Here is a 16,267-nt window from a genome sequence, read left to right on the forward strand (position 1 = left end):
CTTCGAAAGTTTACGTGAGGAAACTCAGTGTAAACAGAAATTCTGAAAAATATTCACTTGGGAAATATTAAAACATCATTTTTTGTTTTCTTGCCTTTTTTTTTTTTAGCTCTTTATAATGCTCTACACATTGAAAAAGATGAGAAATTGTTTTAACTGTCTGTCGTATTTCATTAATTGACACCTTCCATAAAGACATCATGATTTTTTTGATGGATGAATATTTTCTGATGAAAGGCTTCTGTCAGCATTTTTTTATGTTCTCTAAATAAGACCCAAAAATCATGTTGTGCACCTTTGCAAATGTAACTTTTCAGGAATATAAAACAGTCTATAATTGCTTGGACTTAGGAAAAAGGAATTAATTGGCTTTTTAAACCTTGGTTTTTGAAGGCTGTACCATATGCTGGAGGAGAAAGTTCTTCCCAATGGCCAAAAAAAAATAGTTTCTGGATTGATTTTTCTTACGTATGTGTCTGTATATAATATACTTACTGTGCTATTCTTATGGGTAGCTATAAATTGTTAGATTTTTCCTCAAAGAAGACAATAAAATTACTTCAAAATTCTTGGACTGATACTTCTACCACTCCTGTTATTGATTTGGGAGTATTGGGGTCTGCCAAGCTGTTAATGAAGTTGCATTAATTTTAAAGTCAGCTGTGATTAGCTCTGCACAAGACAAACGGTGCAATTTGGGTTATTATACATAGGGTAACACCTGGCCCTGTCAGCATAATGGGGTATTTTATTGTGGGCCTTGATTGCAGTTTGAATGAGAGCAGAGTCTTTAGCACAGCAGAGCAAAAGAACTTTCTTTCACTGTGTTTTCTCCTTATATATCTGATTTATCCTGCCCAAAATAATGATACTTTTGATGTTCTTAACATTTGTTTGCTATGTTGTAAGCACTGATAGGTTACAGTATGTTTTGAAACTTTCCATCTTCTGTCCATCCCTTATTCTGAGTTGGTGAACTCTGGGTTACTAAATTACAGGTTGGTAATCAGAACAAAAAAAATGGGAAAAGATGCATGAACCTCTTAAAAATGCTCAAAACTTCCTAATTCTGCAAACCAGTTAAATAAGGAAAAAGCATTTAATTCACTTGGGGTTCTTATTTTTTCCTAATGTGTTGCTCAGCAAGGAAGACTAGAAAGGGAATAAAGCAGGGGAAAGAATGTGACCAGTGGGGACCAAGAGAAGACCAGAGATTGTAGAATGACATGCAGGGGCTGCCTGAAGTTCCACCTGAACTTTTTCTTAAATCTTTCTGGGTGTTCTTCAGTGGATGTGTTTGCTGAGAAGCTGAATGTGCAGCCTGCTCTCTTGCTAGACATCAGAGCCAGCAGGGCAGCTGCAGTTTGCCATGAGCCAAGATGGGCTCTGCAATGCACGCACTCCAAGGGCAAGGTGCCAGCGTTTGCTTCATAGTCCTGTCGCCAGTATGGACACGCAAATGGCTTCTCATGTTTAGGTTTCTTCATTTATTTTGATACTATCTTACAAATGGAGATGTTTCTTTGTGGGAGTCATTCCTTCTGAGTACAAAAGAGGAAATGGAACCAACTAGTCAAAATAGAAGTAATGACTTGCAATGTGGTTGCTGCTGATGGCACAGGCAAGTTTTTGCTGGCAGACAGGGTGGGAAGGAAGAAGAGCTTGTGTGGGTAGGTTGTATCATAACAGAAGTTGTTTGTTATTTTCCACATCCTACAGAGTCACTTAGAGCAAGCCCAAAGTCCTGGTGCTGGCACATGTGCTGCCCAGTCAGAGGTTTCTCCGTAGAGCTCTGTCCCTGTCCTGACTGTGCACGGAATACTGCGTCTGGCTGCATGTTCAGACACTCCAAGAGTGCTTTTGCACTTTGTAATTTGTATCAGAACCCCTGACTGGCTTTTAAAGAAACCCTGTGAAAGTAAATATATTCTCCATGCAAACACTCTGTAGCAGAGGAGAGAGAAAAATCTGAATTTTACATACAGTGATAATTGTATAGTCATTCTGAGAATGGACAACTAGGAAAAGCCACACTTTCATTTGACTGAGGAAAGCTTTGAAAGGTAAACTGCATGTATGAAACACTGAACTCTTCACATCAGTACTTCTGGGTAAGTGCCATTTAAATCAATGTAAAAATCCTCAAAATGTACAAATTAGCTATTTAAGTTCCTTATGCAGACAGTTAGCTCTCTCTATGGGATATATTTGTGTATTTAGAAAGTCATATTTTAATATTTTAGGCTGGTCATTAACTATGCAAAACTCAATTCATGTTAAAAATTCAGTTCTTTTCCTACTGAAATTCAATGTCACTCTTGTTATATTGCATATCAGTAAATTATGAATCAGTTGTGCTCACTTTGCCAATAAAGACTGTTTTTTAAGACAATGAGATTATACAGGGGCTTTCATAATTTTATTTAATCAACAGTTGATGTTTGAGTCAGAAAGTGATTCATCTTGCTTTTTTAGAGCTGTGTGGGTTCTGCATGACCAATGAGATACAAAGCTTGTATATTTATTTCAGGAAGGAGAGGAGATAGTAGGTTCTCTGTGGCTGGAGCAGAACTGCTGGCTAAGAAAGGATTATCATATCCCATATACAGGTTTCATTATCACTTATCAAGGTAAACTCGTGCAAATTGGCAAAATTGCCCTGCTGAAATTTTAATTACACCAAAATTACATTTTTTGTGCTTCTGACTGCTCTTACCTCCCTAAAGATGGAGTCCAGCATGTCCCATATCCATTTTTATCTATTATATTAGATACTGCCATATCTATTGTCCATATCCACAAGTCTCAAGATGAACATATTTCACTTCACCAGAAGTTTTTCATAAAACTCAATGTTTTATGAATTCTTGTTTGCTGTAGACAAGAACTAAAACATTACCCCTACTCCCAGCTTCTGTTTCTGAAGCCAGGTATTTAAAAACTATCTCTGTGTGCTACCTGGGAGGTTGCCTGACTGCTGGAGTTGAGTTCAGTAGGTACTCAAGATTTCATATATAACTAGGAACACACTCTGTTCCATGTGTTGTTATCAGAAAGCCATACCTACTGTAGAATATAAAAACTTGGTTAAGTTATGGGGGAGAATGAAGATACAGAATCACACATAGAGCATCTTTTGTGAGCTATCACAGTCAAGCCAGTGCTAGCAGAACATAAACCTCCTGATCAAAAGAAGAAAACATTTGTTAATTTTATTATTATTGTACTAGCAGTTAAGGTGAAGGAAATATATCTATTCTAGCCCCATAGTTTTCACTTGATAATGAAAACCTGTTATCATTTAAACTGAATTTTTTTCTTCTGTCCTTACCAAAACATGGTTTGTGTGTGGCTTTTTCTTCTGGTCTTAAAATTAGAGGAATGTGTTTTCAGCTGAAAATTTCTCAATCTCAAAAATTAAAATTGGAAAATAATCTTTAAATAGATGGGTTTCTTCCCACTGCCCTTACAAAAAAAAAAAAAAATCCAGTTTTGTTTGCTTTTTTGGCATTCTTTGCAATCTGAAGGTTTACTGGTTCAAAGTCTTGATGCTACTCTACTAGTAGCTTGAGTTCACCAGAGTCACCCAAACATTAAGACTTAAGAGTAAGTGCAGTCATAGTATTTGTGTACTGTGTACTTTGTAGCTCTGTTTCATGGAAAATTTCTGCAAGCTGTAGTTGTTGCTGCAACGAGGAATGTGAAGCAAGATATGGGGGTGCTGGAGAATGTGATCTGACCAACGTGCTAGTGGATCTTTGCAGAGCCAGACTGTGGAATGGTTAGTCTCAAGCTCTGCTGCAGCTGGGAGAGCTGATGCTGAGATCCAAACAGCCCTGTAGTGCAAGATAGACTCGCTCTTGTTGGGCAGAACTCCAAATGAGAAGCTGTATGCCTCTCCTTTTGATTAAGATGAGTGTTTCAGACAGTCCCAGGGCTGAAGGCTGCTGCACTAAGGTGCGGTATTTCTTGGATCCAGCTCTTGGCATGGGATTGCACCTATGACATTGTCTTTTTCACAGGGGTGTGGAGCTGCTTTTAAGTGCTCCCCTGTCTCTGCTGGGTTTGAAGAGGCTGCTTCTCTCAGGGTATTGGTTTTCACTGTAGAATGGAGAATGTTCCCTGCCCTTACCTGGTAACTAAAACACTACCACAAGGTTCAAGCATGAAAACTACTACTTTTAGAATGGAGCTTGGTTAGTTTGTGGGAGGGATTAGAGGAGAGTGGGCTGTAAATACTGGTGTCTGCATCCCTGGTATTGTGGATTTGATGTTCTTAATTCGGTTTAGCGTTATCTGGTGTCTGACTGGCTGACCTTGTAACACTGATACAGTGCTGCCAGCCCTTAGAGCTTCCTTTTTGTTTTTTTGCCCTCCTCTTATGGAGTAGTTGAAGCTGGCAGAGAAGGTGGAAGATCAGTGAAATGCTAGAGTAATGACAGCATGGGACTGCAAGGCTTATTACATTATGGGAGGAAGAGGACCACTGCATGCATTATAGTGCTAAAAATACTCAGTGTGACGTGGGACAGTGACACTAGCCACATGGTAGCTGTGACTTGTTCTGGTAGTGTGCTTTCTTGGGGATGTGCAAGATAAACTCCAATGTGGTGGCAGAGACACAAAACTCAAAAAACACATAGACATGACCTGTATGTGACTGTGTGGAGCAGGGGCAGATGTGAAAGTCACAGAATTATGACAATGAACTAGGCAGGAATTTGAGGTACAAGAGAAAAGGTGGGATCAGGTTCTAGAGCCTAGGAATCATGTTATCTGGGATGAGGGCAGTGCTGTCTCTGGAGGACTCACACTGTCCTTCTGGGCTGTTTGGAGGAAGGCACTACTTTGACACACGTATAGACAAATAAAAGACTATCCAGAAAAAGTCCAAAACAGCTGCTGAGGATAAAAGTTGCAGATGATGTGTAAGTGGAGAAATAAAATGTCTGCTTGTCTCACAGGCCTGCATGCTGCAAAGTAATGAGTGTGCAGAGCAGAGGGAGAAACTTTTCAGAGTGTTTAGTATCATACAGGATGAAGAATATGTTGGGGGGAGGGGAAGTTTCTTGATGAAGTCTGTCAGACAATGGGAACATGCCATCATTTGCATTAGAAAAATTAGTCATGCTTTTAATTTCTGGTGTTGTGCCTTGTGGTGATCAGGAGTGTGCCTGTCTTTCCTTCTTTCTTTTGTCCTAGGTCCAACACGGAAAATGCCCCTGACTGCCAGTGCCATGGACTTTTTTCAGCTCTTTGTCCCTGACAATGTACTAAAGAATATGGTGGTCCAAACCAACATGTATGCCAAGAAATACCAGGAGAGGTTTGGTAGTGACGATGCCTGGATTGACGTCACCTTGACAGAAATGAAGGCCTTCTTAGGCTACATGATATCAACCAGCATCCACCACTGTGAGTCTGTTCTCAGCATCTGGAGCAGCGGCTTCTACAGCAACAAGAGCATTGCACTTATCATGACACAATCGAGGTTTGAGAAGATTCTGAAGTACTTCCACATTGTGGCCTTCCGCTCGAGCCAGACAACACATAGCCTCTACAAAATCCAGCCTTTTCTGGACTCTCTGCAGAATGGCTTTGACTCTGCTTTCAGACCTTCGCAAGCCCAGGTAAGAGTTAAGCTGTTGGCAGGGAACATCTGAACTCTGCACTCTGGTTGTCTCACTGTGACACAAAGTGCACAGTGCAGCTGTCTGGGGAAAGAGCTGGGGCTTCCCAGTGAAGCCTGTGCTGCGGTGCCTCCGTGAAATGAGAGAAGGCAGCACTGTCCTGTGCGAGTGCTCATCAGTGTCTGTGCAGGCACAAAGCAAGTTGCAGTGGGAATGGTGCTCTCCAAGCTGGAGCTGCTTGCTTTACTGACCTAAACAAGCCTGGACACTTCTCAGTGAGGCTGGCACCAGTGGGTTTTGCTGTCCTGAAGATGGGAGGTTGCAGGTTGTGCAAGGGTAAAAAGGACAGAGCTGGTGCAGCTGGGCTGGAGGGAAGCAGGTTGAGTTGGATGGAGGAGTTGAGTTTGCTAGAGTGACTGTCCCTGACCTTAGCAGTAGGTGCTTGCAGTATGGTCCAGTAACACAGCTGCTTCCTCATGACTGGAAAGGGGGGCAGGTGAAAATCTTTTAATATTCATCATACTCTATTAAAACTTTGTTCAATACAAATGATCTGCTTTTGAAGCTGTTGCTACTGGTCATATTCAGAAATGCGGAAAAAAAAAAAAGGACTAAGCATGAAATATGTTACTGCTTGATATAAGTTTTCAATCAATTCTGTATTTCCAGGATATAAATATTTCACTTAGGCGTTTGGAAAGAGAGTTGTGTCCATAGTCCTATTTTTCTTCCTGTTTCCCTTCTGAAGCATCCCATTTCTGCCCACAGCACAAAATTAATGAAGGCGTAGATGCATCACATCCACTAAAGTGTGCCTAAAATAAATAGCGAGTGATTATAGTTGATTTTTTTATTTTATAGACAATAAAAATCATACCTATATAACTCATGAGAACACAGCTGCCTAAAAAGCTGTTAAGGTAGAGGAGGGAGGAGTGTTCTCACTAAGCTATGCAAGGTATGTTTCCATTAAGACAAAACAGGCAGTGAAAAACACGGAATTGTTGGGACTGTGCTCCCATAAAGATGTGAAATCTTATCCTTATGCCTGCTGAATTCAATGGGCAGAAGATAAAGGCTTCAGAAATGTGATTACTGTGTCTAATGCAAATGCCTATAATGGTGTGCTGTGGCACACACTGTGAGTGCAAATCCATTAAAGAATAAGATTTTATTTGCATGTATATCCCTTCTCCTGAGCAAGGCTTGAGAACTGAATTGACAAAATCACAGTACCCTGTTTGCAGTGGTAAAACATCTAAATCCTTGCAAGCAAAATGTGTTCTTATCCTGAGCTTGGTAAGGAGATCCTACTTAAAAAAAAAAGGGGGGAAGAAGAAGCAGAGACAGCCCAATTTTCTTCCTTCCCCCTCCACTTCTCTGCTCCTTTGTCAGTGTTTACGTCAGTGATTTCTATGCAGCATGTTTCAGTTATATTGAGTGGAACACAAAGCACTAAAATACAGTTTCAAAAATAACACTGTGAGAAAGAATAAGGTTTTGAATCTGTTGTTAAAAATACCCTAGTGTACCTCCAGTAGCCTACTGGGGGATGTTCCAGGCCTCCTCCTGAAAGGAGCCTTGTGCGCATCCTCCTGGGTACCATCAGTCAAGGCTTCACACTACCTGTCTCAAGAGATGAGGACAAAACAGCTCAAAACAGCAGGAAAGACCTCTCCCTGCAAATTGTCTTGAGCGTAGACTGCAGTAAACAACAAACCCAGAATGCCCTCTGAGAAATACCAGAAATAATTAAAAATAAGCCAGTTGCACAGAAACAAATGGAAAAATGAGGGGGAAAATCACTTAGATGGGCTTTTGGAAGTTCTGCCTCTGAAAGCCAGTTTGAAAGGGGGGGCCAGGTTTCTGTGGTCAGCAATACCTGAAATCCCACGTTCAGAATGGATTTGTTGCTTAAGGCACATCCATATTTTAAACACAAGACTTATGGTACCTGGGTGCCCACAAGCTTTATGCTGCCTTCTTGTAAGTGGCTTCAAACAGCTGAATCACCAGCTCTTGAATCTTGAGTCAAGCTAAATCACTGCTGTTGAATGTAGCAGGGCTGTTTGGGCTTATGGCTGGGCTTGTTACTGACCTTTTTTCTCTGGCAATGTAGACTCACAGAACACAGATTAGGAAGATTCCACATTTAACTCACCCCTATGGACAGAGCAGGGACAGTCTGCATCCAGCAGGCTGTACAACATCTGCCTTCACAATTATTTCTTCTATAGATTTGATCTTTTCTTTTTGGAGAGCTAGAAAAGATTCTTCAAGTGGAACCTCTGTCAGAAAATACTTAGGGGTTTTTTTCTAATCTGTGACCCCTCCCCCTGCCCAAATGTGCCTGTAAAAATAACACCACAGTTGCTATGAAAGGAAACAGGGAGAAAGAACTAAGCCAGTGTACCAAAGCAAAGAAAACAATCTAGTGAATTATAATTATTTTGCTAAATATACTGAGCAAACAAAAGGAAATAATTACTCTTCAGCTTATGAAGGAATTGAATGTCCAGAAAATTTCAATTGTGTATCAGCAATGCTAGCTGTAGCTTCTGAAGTTAAAAAAATGGTGTTCTGACCTAGAAAAAAAAATGGCAGGAATATTCTCTACATCTTATCCCTCCTCAGCATCATCTGTGTAAATAAATACTGCCTCTACCTGAGCAACAAGAGATGGAGATTTGGGTCTATTCTTGTAAGCAGTGTTTTTTCTTTGCTGCTTGGCTTTGCAGCTGTGCTACTGTCTGCAAGCCTGAAGGCAGGGAGATTGCCCTGCCTGGGCTCAGGAGGTATAGAGCAACAAATTCAAGGGTACTCAGCTGCCAAGGATATACATTGAATTCCAGAAACCAGAGGAGTTCAGGGGAAATAACATCACTGCTCAAATATCCTTCTGTGCCTGCTGAGTGTTTATATGCTCATCAGCAGGATGCGGCTAGACAGGATTGCTGTCTCTGGCTGCCCCTGACTGGTGTGGGAGAGGTCAGGAGCATAACTCCAGGTACTCTCTGCTTCCCTCCCCCTGAAGTACCTTCTTTTTGGTGTTTTGGAACCAAACAGTTTTGCATCTGCCCAGTGAAATAGCAGCTGGGAACAGTCACCTTCTTCTCCAGTGGGAGTGAACCCCCTGGCAAAAAGAGGGGTGTAAGTCCAACCTCTGGCTCCAAGGGCAGGTGCTAAACTTTGCCCAATTACTAGGCAGCTTCTTTGTGTTTCGCTCTTGGTGGTATCATAGGGTACACCTAAGCAGTTTCAACATAGCTGTTCCAAACCAGCTCACAGTTTTAGATGACAGCCTCTTTGAAAACACAGAGGGGCAAAACCAGGCTGGTTTTATGTCTTCCTGATTAAATGTTCATTTGATATTGGATATTTCCAAATGATAAGATCTTGCTTGTGCTGTACCTCTGTATTTCGGATTTCCTGTCCTCAAAATGATTCTTTAAGAGTTAAGGGAGCTGGTCCCAAATGAGAATCATTCTGTCTTAGGGCTTCTGTGAGTGTGACACAAATACATAAATATTCAAAGAACACTGGCCAAGTATAAGATGTCGAGCAAGAGAAAGACAAATGAGCAATAAGATTGATGAAGAGCAAGGTAAATTTCTGATGTCCTGTAGCTCTTGGCCAGTTGATTGTTTCATGGAGCCAGATTTTAGGGAATTTGGCAACAGAAAATGATGAAACATCATTGCTAATTTTAAATTACCTAATGGTAATGGAGTGCTGTCAGAACTGACTTTTTGTTTTTTAAGATGATTGATTGAAGACTGAACAAATGGGCAGAGGAGGATGGAATCATGGCTCCATTGGAGGATAGAGTTAACCTTTGAATGATGACAAAGAGTATCTGTAAAATGTGCATAGGCCAAGCAGGACTTTGAAAATGAGAAGAGAAATGTCTGCTATATTGGAGAAGAACTATGAGAGAGAAATTAAGAAAAGTGATGTGGTCAGTGTGATGGACTAGGAAAACGGCTTTTCAGCAGTAGTCTGTAGGAGAAGGTTGCCTTATGTTGAGTAAAACTGTTACAGGGTGGTTGTGGGTCTTGGATGTAAGCTTGACTGGGTGGGTGGGTTGTTACTCTAAAATGAGTGCCATTTTAGAGCTCTTACTCAGTAAGCATGGAAAATGCAGGCATTGCTTGGATGAGGAGATTTTGCAAGTAGGAGGTAAAAACTGACATTCAGATTCACCAGCCAATGATATCTGCAGCAGGAGGAGAGGGACGTCTGTGATGACCAAAGAAGGAGATACTGAGGGGTTCTTAAGGGAATGGAGATGCTCTCAAATGCAGCATAATGAAATCAGAACTGGCAGCTAGATATGCAAGCAGAGATGTCAGACACCAGCAAGTGAATTTAGATTAGACGGGAGGAGCTTTGGAGCAGAGAGGCAGAAGCACGAGCTACTCTTGCAGGAGGAATGACTGACTGTGCATCCAGCTGCAGTTACCCAGGGCTTCTGCAACTTGATGGTACCCACCAAAAGCCAGAGACGAGGCAAGCTGGGGCAGCTTCTCCAGGAGACAGGCTGAAGAGACAGCCTGTGTTGTGGATGGCCATGGAGCTCAGGGGGAGAAGTTTCCCAGATATGTTGGTTCATTATCTAAGTATATGGAGTCCAGGAGTTCCAAGTACAAAAGACTTAGTGATTTGGGGCTTTGTCTAGAAGCCTGTTTGGGGTCTGGTGAGAGAGGATGGGTGGAATTTTGGTGTGGAAAGAGCATTGGAAATGATATAAAATGGAGAAGAAAGAAAGGCACTCCTGACAGTGGCTGTTTTGTTCTGTGAGTGAAGGATATTGATGGAGTCCCATATTGGAGTATTGTTTGCAGCACCTGGAATACAAGTACATATTGAGGGGAAAAGAATGAAAGTTGGGCAGGTAGATCTATGAGGGAAGGAAAGGGAAAGGGAAAGGGAAAGGGAAAGGGAAAGGGAAAGGGAAAGGGAAAGGGAAAGGGAAAGGGAAAGGGGAAAGGGAAAGGGAAAGGGAAAGGGTGTGATAACAGTGGGGGAACAAAGCAACTAGATGAGGAGCTTCTAAGATCTGAACAGAACTGGGAATTCGAGAGAAGGGAATGGGGATGATTTCTATGAAGAAATCCACAAGCTATCTTGCATCAAAGGAAGTTAGAACAGGTAGAGGGGAGCACTTGGGGAGTGAGGAAAAGATGGTGAAGAGGCGGCCAGGAATAAGTGTAGGAGTCAATTAAGCCTGAAAGTAGATTTTTATCAAGGAAGATGGGAAGCAGGAAAGAATAAGCCATGGGGGCAGTAAGTTCATTCCTGTAAAAGTGTGTTGCAGCAACAGCAAGATGGTGAATGGAGACAGATCAAATATAACTTTGCATAGGGATTTGGCAAATAGATGGATTTGAGATTACAGGAAAAGCAAGGAGACTGAGAATACAGGAGGGTGAAACTATCTAATAGGATGGGCCAGTAGCAACAGGGCTAACTTTTGTCCTAAAAACACCATGTTAGTGCCAGGAGCAGACACAGCCTATACAGTGCCTTGCTGGCAAAGTTCTTTACAGCTGTTGAAGCAGTGGTTGCATGTGGAGGGGTGACAACACTTGTCCCCCACTCTGTGAAGGAAGAGGAAGCTCCAGGATTTTCACTTCATTTTCCTTGCCTGTTCACGTTTCGTCTCTGCAGCAACAGCAGGTCTTGCCCTAGTTTGTTCACATTTTTATTCTCTCTTCACAAAAGTTGAGTAGGAACTGACAGAGGAATTACTTAAATTCAGTACAGGGGAGCAAAGGAGGAAGGCGGAGCTGAGCTTGGGCAGGAGGAAAAGAAAGATGGAGATAGGTTTTAAATACTCAGATTTGCTTTCTAGATGTAAGACTGACAGGCCTTACAGTGTCATAGAAGGCAGAAAGAGTGTGAAAGGTAGACAGAGCTGCTGTGAGGAGAGTTGATGCTGTGGTGCAGAGGGAAAGAAGCTCATGACCGAGAGTAAAAGATGTCCTAAGGTGATGCTCATACAGCCTTTTCTCTCTGCTGCTCTCCATCCTACAGCAGGGGAGATTATAGTAGTAGAACCACACCACTCAATGGGATCTGGCAGGAGCCTTTCCAGAAGCTGAGAAATTCTTAGCCATGTATCCAACCCTATCCCAAAGGACTTGCCCCTTCCCCCTGCTCATGAGACCCAGCAGGGGAAAAGCGAACGAGGGCAAGTTTAATATTTGCAAAATGCTGTTCAGGATCCTCTGAGGCGGAAGCAGGAAATGCCCCAGATGGCCTTTAGATAGGAAGGGTTGTGTTCTGTGTGGACCTTGAGAGAGGAAGATTTGGCTTCAGTGGGGAAACAGGACAGCTGCAGCTGGAAGAACAAATAGCTTTGTGTGCAGCTCTCCTTGCTCACATCTGCGTTTTGGTGTATAATTTGAACATTTCACAAGAGTGCTTTCAGATGGTCCTGTGAATGTTTCATGAGTCGCTAAGAAGTGGAGTGCGTATAAATGACAGTGCGCAGCCATCACTGCGTGGGGAGGGCGCGGGTGCCTATTTTGGGCTGACAGAGTGATGTTCAGCAAACATCTTGTATTCAGGAGGCCAGCAGCTGCTCATCTCTGGTGCTTAACTGCTCACCCACCACGTCTCTCCTACAAGCATCACTCCTAGGTTTAGTGCAGCTTTGTTCTCAATTCTGCCACTGACTGTGCGGATGTGCACAAAAGTAGCACAAATGCAGGCGTGGAAAGGCTTTGTCTGAGGGTGGGAGCCTCTGCATACCTGTATCTGAGCCTGTCTCCTGGAGGGATGGTCACTGGAAAAGAACAGATTCCTTTAAATTATAATTCATCTGGCTGTTTTGCACGTCTTTACAAGGGTATGAATTATGGCCTGCTGGGACTGCTTTCCCCTCATGTACGAGGAGGGCAGCCTGCAGTGACTTGCTCTGATTTAGATGTACATGTCTGAATTTGGTCAGCATTCATCAGCTGAGACCTTTCAGCAGTTTGCAAGTCTTTGCACTTTCACAAGTGGCTTTCTGGACAACTTGCACATTGTGCAGTCAGGTATGTATATGTTATACACAGCTGCCTGTGAGCTGTGGGGAGCTACTTTTCTGTAGGTGAGTTCTGCAGTGTGATACCTAGGAGTATAACACTCCAGTTTTGCTGCTAAGTTAATGGAGAGAAGTGTAACAAAACAGTTATAAGAAACAGGGAACCACTTACATTGTCTGGATGCAGAATGCAGAAACTACTTCACTTTCACAGTTCTTTGTTACTTTGCTCCAGTCTGCCTTATCTTTTTCTATTCCTGCCTCTGGTGGCTTATCCTGGTTTCCTTTTTTTCAAATTTTTCAGCTCCTGAGGCAAGACAGACTTCCCTAAAGCTGCTGCTTCCAGGAAAAATATTTTCTGTTTCTTCACCACCTCCTTAAGTGGCAGCAGAAAGCATCTTTTTCTCCCTTAACTTCTCTCTCTCTTTATTATATGTTGTCCTTTGCTATAACCAAGGAATGTACTTTACAACAAATTGTAGGGGATGTTTGGGTGGAAGACATTCTGGCAAGCAATATGAAGCTTATGAAGAAGCATGGAGAAAGATGCTGCTAACAGTCCACTCTCCATGCCCCATCCCCTGCATCATTTTGGAGGGGTGTTGAACTGTAGCAGATTGTAAGAAGTGAGAGCTGTGCCTTGCAATGTTTGCAAATTATGTGTGCATAATGGGGTGTGCTTGGCCAAGCATTGTTTTTTGTTGGATGGTAGCATCAAACAAAAGTGGGTTTGCTTCTTTCTTTGGGGTGATGCACACAAGCACAGTGCAAGGGTTGTATTTCCTTGAAAGTAGTTAAAGCAACATTTTTTCAGCAATCATGTATTCTCCCATTTCTTTCCCTGCCTCTTTTCTTGCCACTTGCAGGTACTACATGAGCCCCTGATAGATGAGGATCCTGTTTTCATTGCTACCTGTACAGAGAGGGAGCTGCGCAAGAGGAAAAAGAGGAAATTCAGTCTTTGGGTTCGGCAGTGCTCATCCACTGGTTTCATCTGCCAGGTGGGTTTTACCTCTTCAAATGTCTTCATTCAGTTCCAGCAGGCCCTTAAATGCATTGCAGGACCAAAGGTAACACTCTTGGTCACCTGGCCAGGGGCTATGGTCTGAATGCTGGAGCCCTCTGACTTCTGTGGATATGAGACGTGACAGACAGTGATGACAAGTTCCTGATGCTTTGTTGTATGATTTAACTGAGAGTTTCTGTCTCCAATACTGCCCATCTGGCTGCCAGCCCTCAGCTAATTACATTGAAATGCAGTTTAAAGGTCTGCCTGTTTGTACATCCTAAATTTATCTAAATGTCTAGGTACTGTGATTTATGTCATTTTTAATGAGTCAGATTTTCTCCCTATAACTATAACACGGCACCTGTGATAGCCAGCACTATCCAGTAGACTAAATCAATATGGTATCAAGATGTCAATTTTTCTGTGAGAAACACATTAGTTGGGGCTCCTCTTATATATTTTCACACATCTGGCTCTCTATCAAAGAAATACAATCTGATGTGACTTCAAGGTGAGATGTCAGCTGGAGTGAGGGACACGTTAAAGGGTTTGTTTTTATTGTTGTAAAGCGTTGGGAACATCTTCTAAAATTCTCAGATTCCCCAGTTGGTGATGTATTTTGCGATCCCTTGAAAGATCTGGTCATTTATTTTGATACTTAGAGGTGGGAGGGCAGATGTTTTCCGGTAATTCTTTTTCCAAGAACTCCTGTGAAAACGTTGTGTCCCACGCGTTCCAGAGTGGTGGTTCAGAGGCAGGATGTGCACACCGCTAAGGCTGAATACGTGTCAGAACAGGGCCTGTGGATTTGTTGCATCTGAACATTCGTTCGGAGCAGAATTTGGTTGGTGAATCATTATGACTGTGGGAGTAGCTGTGCAGGAATAGGCTCACTGGGAACAGAGGTTTGTGTTTTCAGCAATGCTGTTCACTCTGAGAAGAAATTTAGGATCTTACCTCTTCCATCTAGGTTTTAAAGCAGCTGTTTTGTCTGATACAAAATAGACTGACCTTGTGAAGCATCCTTGGAAGTTTCGGCTCTCAAAGCTCTTGGAAAGTCATTTGCTGTATAGAGTCAGTGTCTCTGATCTCCAAGGAGAACTTCACCAACCCTACATGCAGTTTATTACTGAAGCGTATTGGGTACAGCGAGCACAAAGTCTGCTCATCTCTCTTGCCATGCTTCCCACAGCCAAAACTAATAAGTCTTCAGACATGCCAGAGGTTTCAGATTCTGAGCTATAATTATGTTGCACCTCCTGTCCTGTCCACTGAGAGACTAAATTAATGGAATGTCAAATTAAACAGAATAGATGCTCAGCACCACCCTAATCCTCCCTCTCCCTTAATGAATTAGATGCTCATGCTTCACTTGCATCCGGATGACGTCCAGGATTATCTTACCAGATGCCTTCTGTTTTCATTCCTTGACTTGGCTGTCGTTATCAACATGCTGAAATGACTGGGTGAAAGGGACCTTGGGGAACAATGAAAAAGAATATACCTTCATGCTAAAATGGAAAAACCTGATCTGGGGAGAATGGGCATCTTCAATTATGATATGTTTGAAATGCTATGTTCATTTATGTGTCACACTTCCAAGCGGTCTTGCAGAATCCAAAGCACTTTTTTGGTGGTTATTTAGTGCATTTAGAGTATTAAAACAGAGGTTTTGATTTTTTTCCTGAGTTTAACAAATGGAGAGAGTTGATCTAAACCAAAAATAAATCCAGTGTTTTCCCCTTCATGTACACACCTCTTCCATCTCTTGTGAAGCTGCCATCATGGAGAAAAGACTTGTCTGATAGTTAAGGACTGATTTGTCTATCACCTGCCAACTGCTGGAAGAACCTTACAGCACCTACTTCAAAACATGCATATTCTGTAATGCTGTCTAGGTGAGTTCCCTCTCTCACTGCTTCCACATGATGGCATTGAGGTCCTTTTATTCAAGATAAAATAGGACTAGCAACACTTCATAAATCAGGATAATTCTGTTTCAAAAATCTGAATAATATCTATATGCTAGTACACACATATATTTTCTATAATATATATATATTATAGAATATATATAATAGTATCTATATAATATCTATATAATAGTGTCTATAAAAAGGTGAGGCAAGCCAGTCAGAAGAGAGGATGGCGCTATGTATGACTGTTTTTCAGGAGTGGAAGGAACCTCAAGAGGTCTGTGATACTCCTGGCCAAAACCAATGTTCTCCAATCCTGAATGATCAGCCTAGTGTTAAAAAAAAAAAATAAATCTCTATTTGAGGAGACATCTTGGTTTTCCCAGTGTTCTGCATTTCCTATGATGAAAAGGATTGGCTGGTTTTTGCTAATGAAAAATGGATATGCCACATGCTGAGTTACTCTGTGAACTCTGGCTGGCAGCCCACAGGTCAGTTGTTAAGGAGTTTCAGCTGTTTGTCTTCTCAAGTTCCTGTTCCTTCTTGTTAACAAAGCTCTGAATCACATTTTTGGGTATTCAAACAGAGTAAATACTTCTGTTAGATGGCTCATCATTTACTTTTCTAAGGAAATGGTGTTTGGTTAAAAATCTAGCTCAAAAAGCCATTCATGGAACAG

At 42.0% G+C, this 16,267-nt stretch overlaps 1 protein-coding gene across 1 annotated transcript in view; it reads left to right on the forward strand.

Moving 5' to 3' along the window:
* Window positions 1-16,267, forward strand: part of PGBD5 (piggyBac transposable element derived 5) — a 68,448-nt gene that overhangs the window by 20,806 nt on the left and 31,375 nt on the right. The window contains exons 2-3 of the mRNA XM_005518553.2: window positions 5,203-5,630; window positions 13,530-13,664. Of these exons, the coding sequence (XP_005518610.2) occupies window positions 5,203-5,630; window positions 13,530-13,664 (563 nt within the window). The remainder of the gene's footprint in view (window positions 1-5,202; window positions 5,631-13,529; window positions 13,665-16,267) is intronic.

Source organism: Pseudopodoces humilis, chromosome 3, assembly GCF_049639895.1.
Source record: "Pseudopodoces humilis isolate 2021_Gansu_Grassland_sample_001 chromosome 3, ASM4963989v1, whole genome shotgun sequence".
Taxonomy (NCBI): domain Eukaryota; kingdom Metazoa; phylum Chordata; class Aves; order Passeriformes; family Paridae; genus Pseudopodoces; species Pseudopodoces humilis.